Source organism: Ailuropoda melanoleuca, chromosome 15, assembly GCF_002007445.2.
Source record: "Ailuropoda melanoleuca isolate Jingjing chromosome 15, ASM200744v2, whole genome shotgun sequence".
NCBI lineage: Eukaryota > Metazoa > Chordata > Mammalia > Carnivora > Ursidae > Ailuropoda > Ailuropoda melanoleuca.
In genome coordinates, this window is record NC_048232.1 from 17933418 (window position 1) to 17939417 (window position 6000).

At 34.3% G+C, this 6000-nt stretch overlaps 1 protein-coding gene across 1 annotated transcript in view; it reads left to right on the forward strand.

Moving 5' to 3' along the window:
* Positions 1–5619, forward strand: part of MALRD1 (MAM and LDL receptor class A domain containing 1) — a 683830-nt gene extending 678211 nt beyond the window's left edge. Inside the window, exons 31-32 of the mRNA XM_034644348.1 lie at positions 2295–2370; positions 5303–5619. Coding sequence (XP_034500239.1) covers positions 2295–2370; positions 5303–5383 — 157 coding nt within the window. The 3' untranslated portion in view covers positions 5384–5619. The remainder of the gene's footprint in view (positions 1–2294; positions 2371–5302) is intronic.
* Positions 5620–6000: the final 381 nt, after the last annotated feature.

Here is a 6000-nt window from a genome sequence, read left to right on the forward strand (position 1 = left end):
ATAGTAAATGTATGGAGTTGACACTAAAAATTTACTCAATGGAAGTATCTATTGAAGATGGGTAATATTTTACACTATAAACAGGAAATACATTAAAAATTAACCCTAACAATTCAGAGGTCTATACCTTTGATGGGAAAAACAGAAGTAGTTTGCAACTGCTAATAAACATAATTTAAAGGAGGATGAATTTATCATTGCTCATGTTCCGCTACTCATACTGTGACCCTTTCCTCTTTTACTACAACTTCACGTTCTTACCTTAAGTGCCACCCACTCGATCCCCCAAGGGTACCACTTATAGGTCTTCTTTTTCATTTTAATAGAAAATTATTTAAGACTTAAAATCCTCTCAGAAGAAAAAGCAGCTCCAATAGCTGAATTTAACAGTGCTGGAAAACCGATCAATTTACCTGCCCTTCTGCCTGCCAGTCTTGGTCTAGGTCATCTGGGGTCCCAGCTCCAAAGCCAAAAATAACTGTTTCACATCAAGATCTTTTGTATTGCTTGTACCTCCTCACTTCTATCCAATTGACTGTCAGGCTTGTCCCTTCAATTCCTGGTTGCCTGCCTGGCCTTTGGACCATCTGTCCTATCTAACCCTATGGTTTAGATTTCCTCTTGCTTCCTGATTTCATGCCTGATTTCAGCTGAGATTAGTTTTTCTGAGCTGTGTCTGCATTTGTCTGATCTTTATCTAGTTCCTAATTTCCATTTTGTTTTGTTACTCCCTACCTCGATGTTCAGTCTCTCGTGTGCCAGCCTTTGTTTTGGCATTGTGACACATTTTGAAATTTCCCTTCAACTCCCTATCATTCTCAACTCTAAAAGCAACCTTGCCTAGGCCTGCACCTAACTGTATCATTTACTGAGCTTACCACTCTGAGAACTTTACATTGACTAGTCTTGGAGGAAGGAAAGGCATATAATCAAATACCACTTATTCAACCTAAATGTAGCAAATCATGAGTACTCATCATAGTTAAGGAATTAACAGATACTTGTTGCCTCATCATTTAAGAGTGTATCTATGATTTTTTTTCAAATAATAACTCATAAATACAGCTGCTATATATGTTCCTATGCATTGATACCCAAAACATAGGCTCGGTGAAGGTGAACTGGTTAAGCTATTGAATATTTAAGCCAATTGTATAGAAACAGTGGAGATTAGGAAACTTTGAAGACTGAATCCACAGGAAGAACACATTGCCAGCCAAACACAATTACCCAGATTAGACTGTTGGAGTCACCACGTGTTTTGGTAGATGACAATAAGAGGTCATTACCTGATGATTTCTTTTCAAAAAACAAATCAGAGTTTCCTCTCCACTGCTTTTTCCTGGAGGGTTAGGGTATATCATTGACAGACTTATTGTTATTAAGCCCTGACAAAAAATATTCATGCTATATATATTTTTTTTCCTCCTAGCTGCTCTCAAGACACTGGCAATCATCCTACAATTGATTTTCCGTTCTCCATTATGCTTTTGTGTGTGTATATATTGTGTGTGTATATATATGGGATCATTCTGTAAATCTTTAATGGGGTATATTTAATTATCCGGTTGTATTTTTTTTGTTCCTGTGGTGGGCATTTTTATTCTCAACAGTTGTGACCAACTATCCCAGGGCCTGTTGTCTTCTAAGTCTGTGGACTCTAAAGTAATTAAGTAAAGCACAAAAAGAAAGTGATCATTTAGGAATTCAGTTAATCAGAGTATATTAAGCAGATCTAGACCAAGAGGTGAGATTATCAAGGACACATCTCTTTATGACTCATTTAAAGGAAACACTAACATTAAGAACTCTTCAAAACACTCATTTAAATTTGCTATTTAAAATGTTAAAGAATGACTCATTGCTATAGATCTTTATGACAAACACCGTCATAAAAAACAGTCCTCAGGATTTGGTGGTTTGGCCCTTTTGAAGTCTAAGGTATTTCCATATAACCAGTTCTTTATAATGCTAGACCCTTTTGTCACCTAAGTAATATTTTAAGAAATCAATTTTAAGACCAATTTATGCCACTTTTTATTTGCCTGTGTTTATTTGGATCTAAATATTCAGAGTTCAAATTACATTTACTTTCAAAAATGTGGTTGCCTTGGTGTCCTGCAAAAATAAAATAAAATAATAATAATAACTTTACTTATGGTAATACATTCATAAAAATAAGTATGCTGGCTAGACAATGTGTCTCTCAAAGATGTCTACCAGATAAGAACCTGGAAATGCACTGTGCTACATTTTGATACTTACTCCTTTTTTATGGCCCTGTGTGCTTTAAGGAAAGCTAAAGGAACCGTTAACTGTGCATTTGTTAATCCGGTTTATGGGAACTGGAGTGACCCAGAGAAAACAGAGGTAAGTGGTAATGGTGAACTGTATTGTTTCAAAAGCAGAAACACACACACACACACACTGTTGTCTGGACATGTTTCCATATCATGGCTAAGAGGAATGTTTTAACGGAGTTATTTTATTGGGAATGTGAAGGAGTTTTAGTCCCTCTAAATATGCAAAGAGAATTTTCCATTCCAGGACAGATTCAATCTGTTTGTAAAGTCAGTTCACTGTTAAGTGGCTTTGTTTTGTGGTCACTTTCATACTCAACAAGAGCTGACAAATCTGGAAAATATCAGTTTAACCCAGAGTATTAGTCAGTGACCCATAGTAACTCTTTATTGACTGTTCTTTGTATTCTATTCCCAAGACAAAAAGGAGGACAGCATTCTGTGCTGTGCTTTAAATTTAGGTGTGAGTAGTAAAGGGCTATTACCTGGTAATTTAGAAGAATAAAGAGAAATTAAAATGTATCACATCTTTCTTGGGACTTTTTAGGGCTATTCCTTATCCGTGCACTAAGTAGACTTGAGAGAAAACGAAGTAAAATCTTTTTCATTTCTTTCTTAAGTAGATAATATGAGCATTCACTTGGGTATAAAATAGGATTAGCCGTGACGCATCACTTCTTATCCACGAAAACCTCCTTACATCCGATTTTAGAAATATTTTATCAGATTCATTCTCGTCAAAGTGAGAATATAGAAAGCTGAAGTGTTCATTTCCCCCCTATTATTTTTAAATGAAAATAGGCCACAAACAGTTGTTGCCATTATTTAAATGAGTAACAAGGTGTCAGATTAGATGGTTTCTAGTAGTTCTGGAGCCTTGGTTGATATGGCTGAAGGCTAACCACAACACTTAACTTTTTAATTTGCGTTTTATTCAATAATGTTGTTATACATACTTTTAGTATTATTTTGGTAGAAATGAAAACAAGAAAATATTTCCCAGAGCACAAAGGAATTAATTTGGATGATTTGTCAAGTCAGTCAAGACAGAGAGTAAACCTTAAAATTAGGCCCTACCCCCACCCCACGCTTCAAATGGATAATAAATTAATAAATGGATATTTAAGAAGCCTAAGGCATCTTTTTGGCAAAGTAGGTAGGTGTAATACAAACCTACTTTCATTTTAGGAAAGAAAATTTAATCTTTTTTTTTTTGAATCTTTAACATTTAGTATCTGAAAGATACAAATGATGTAAGGAAATCAAATGTAGTCTTTTAAATTTGGCATTTTTATATTAATATCTTATAAACTTGTAATAATTAAAAAGCTGCTAGGAAGCTTTGCAAAAAAGAATGCATCTTTCACTTTCTACTGAGAAATGGCCTAACACACAGGTGGGAGTTCCTATCAAAGACCCACCTTTCAATGTGCTTTCAAGACTCTACTATGTGTGCATATGGCAGGGCAATCAATGACTCTAGAGAAACCTGGAAGCAATTTCCCTTTTTCTATCCAAATAAAAAAAATAATTCCCCTTTCACATTTTTTCCCTTCCATTAAGAATGGCTAGAGTAGAAATTCTGTCACAGTTCTTGAACTTTGTTGCTGCTTTGATTTCTATTGTTTCAGAAACAATGACTTTGTATTAAACTAAGTGTACCTTCCCTGACTTTATAACAGAGAAACAGACTTCTCCAAAATACTCTTCCAAAACCTCTTAGAGAAAATTCTCAAATCATGATACAATTTTTTAAGAATAGTATAATGTACTGTCATGTATCCATCTCCCAGTTTCAATCATTATCAACCCCTGGTCATTCTCATTTCACTTCTGCTACCACCCATTCCCACTACACACCAAAATGGTGGTGCTGGTTTATTTTTGGGTTTTTTTTTTTTTTGAGACTATTTTGTTTAGATCTGTTTTAGGTTCATAGCAAAATTGAGCAGAAGGCACGCAGAGTTCTCATATATCCCCCACACACCAACACATGGTCTCTCCCGTTATCAACATCCTACACCAGAATGGTACAGTTGTTACACTGACAAACCTGTATCTACCCACCATCCACAGTGCATTCACTCTTGGAAATACTAGGTATTTTTAGACAAATCGCAGGTATCATTTAATTTCACCTGTAAAGACAGAGTTGTAACATTAAGGGATAAAGACTTAAAAAAATATATAACCACAGTATCATACCTAAACATTTAATAATTCCTTGATGCCACTAAATATTCAATCAGTGTTCAACCTACCCCCAACTGTCTCATAAATAAATAGGGGGATTATATTTGTTGTTGTTGCTATATTTTTAAAATCAGGTAGATATAAGGTATATCATCCAAAATGACAGACATGTCTCCTAAGACTTTTTAATCTCTAGGCTCCATTTTTTTTCTTTCACGTTTTCCTTGCATTTTCTTTGTTAAAGAAATCAAAGTGTTTGTCCTAGTACAACTTTCCACATTTTAGGTTTTCTAATATACTCTGTAAAACATAACTCTCTGAACTAAAAGTCAGGTTGGTTTGTTCTGTATTTTTTTGTTTTGTTTTGTTTAACTCAACTATGATCAGTAGAGCAGATGTAGAGAATTGGGCACCACAGAAAGAGGTAGTCAGGATTCTGCATCATGGAACTTTAGATCAAAAACTAGGGATGTACGGTATGGTGACTAACATAATAAAAATTATTATTAAAAAATAAATAAATACACACAGGGGAAAAAAAAAAGATTCTGCCACTGCACTTCCCCATCCACTAGAGGTGAGGATAAGGCAGTGACTCCTATGCCCCACTGGCCTTGGACACACACCAACCTTAGGCCTGTAAGCAGTGTGGGCAGTGTGGACTGTAGGTACTAGGAGGAGAGTCAGGAATGCTCTAGATATTACTGCAGTGAAAATCCGTTAAAAATTTATTGTATTCTGCATGATCTGGAAAGAAGCTTGTTACTTTAATGCATAACTCCTAAACTTTTCAATGTGTTTTTCTTTAGAGTTCTGTATACTCCTTCTCAAATCCGTTATATGGCACAAGAACAGGATGCCTGGAGACCATATCTAATCATCTGAAATAGTACCATCCAAATCAAGTATGATTTAGGGTATGTAGTTTATAGAAAATCCTATAGAAACCTGATAGAAGACTCATCTTATGCAATAGTAAAAACAGAAGGGATTCAGAATCCTAGTGTAATTATTACATTTACAAATAAATTTTCTTACTGAATATGTTAAATGTTTCCATGGAATCTGAATCAAAGAACCTTATCTTCTTTGTATTTTGAATATTTTAATAAAATGTTCTACTTGAGTTTCTTGTTTTCCTTTGATTTTATCATGGTCATTTTTTAAAATTACAAATCAAATTGTATTTGATGTAAATAAATTTTAAGATGTTTATTTAAATGAGATAGAGCTCAGAAACAAAAAGCTGAAGTATACGAATTAGCAGAAACGGACAAATCATACCAATCCTAATCCACATGATCATGAATAAAAGTTATTTCTGCATCTTGAAAAAAATGTGAAATTGTTATCCTAAACTTGCCTTTATTCAAATAATTATTTAACACATATCTTCATATAGATATAAAAATAATACCAAAATACATGAGTTAAAAAGCTTTGGACTTCAAGAACCTGAAAAATCCCTATTCTAATTGTTTAAATAATGTGGCAACTATTATCCCTA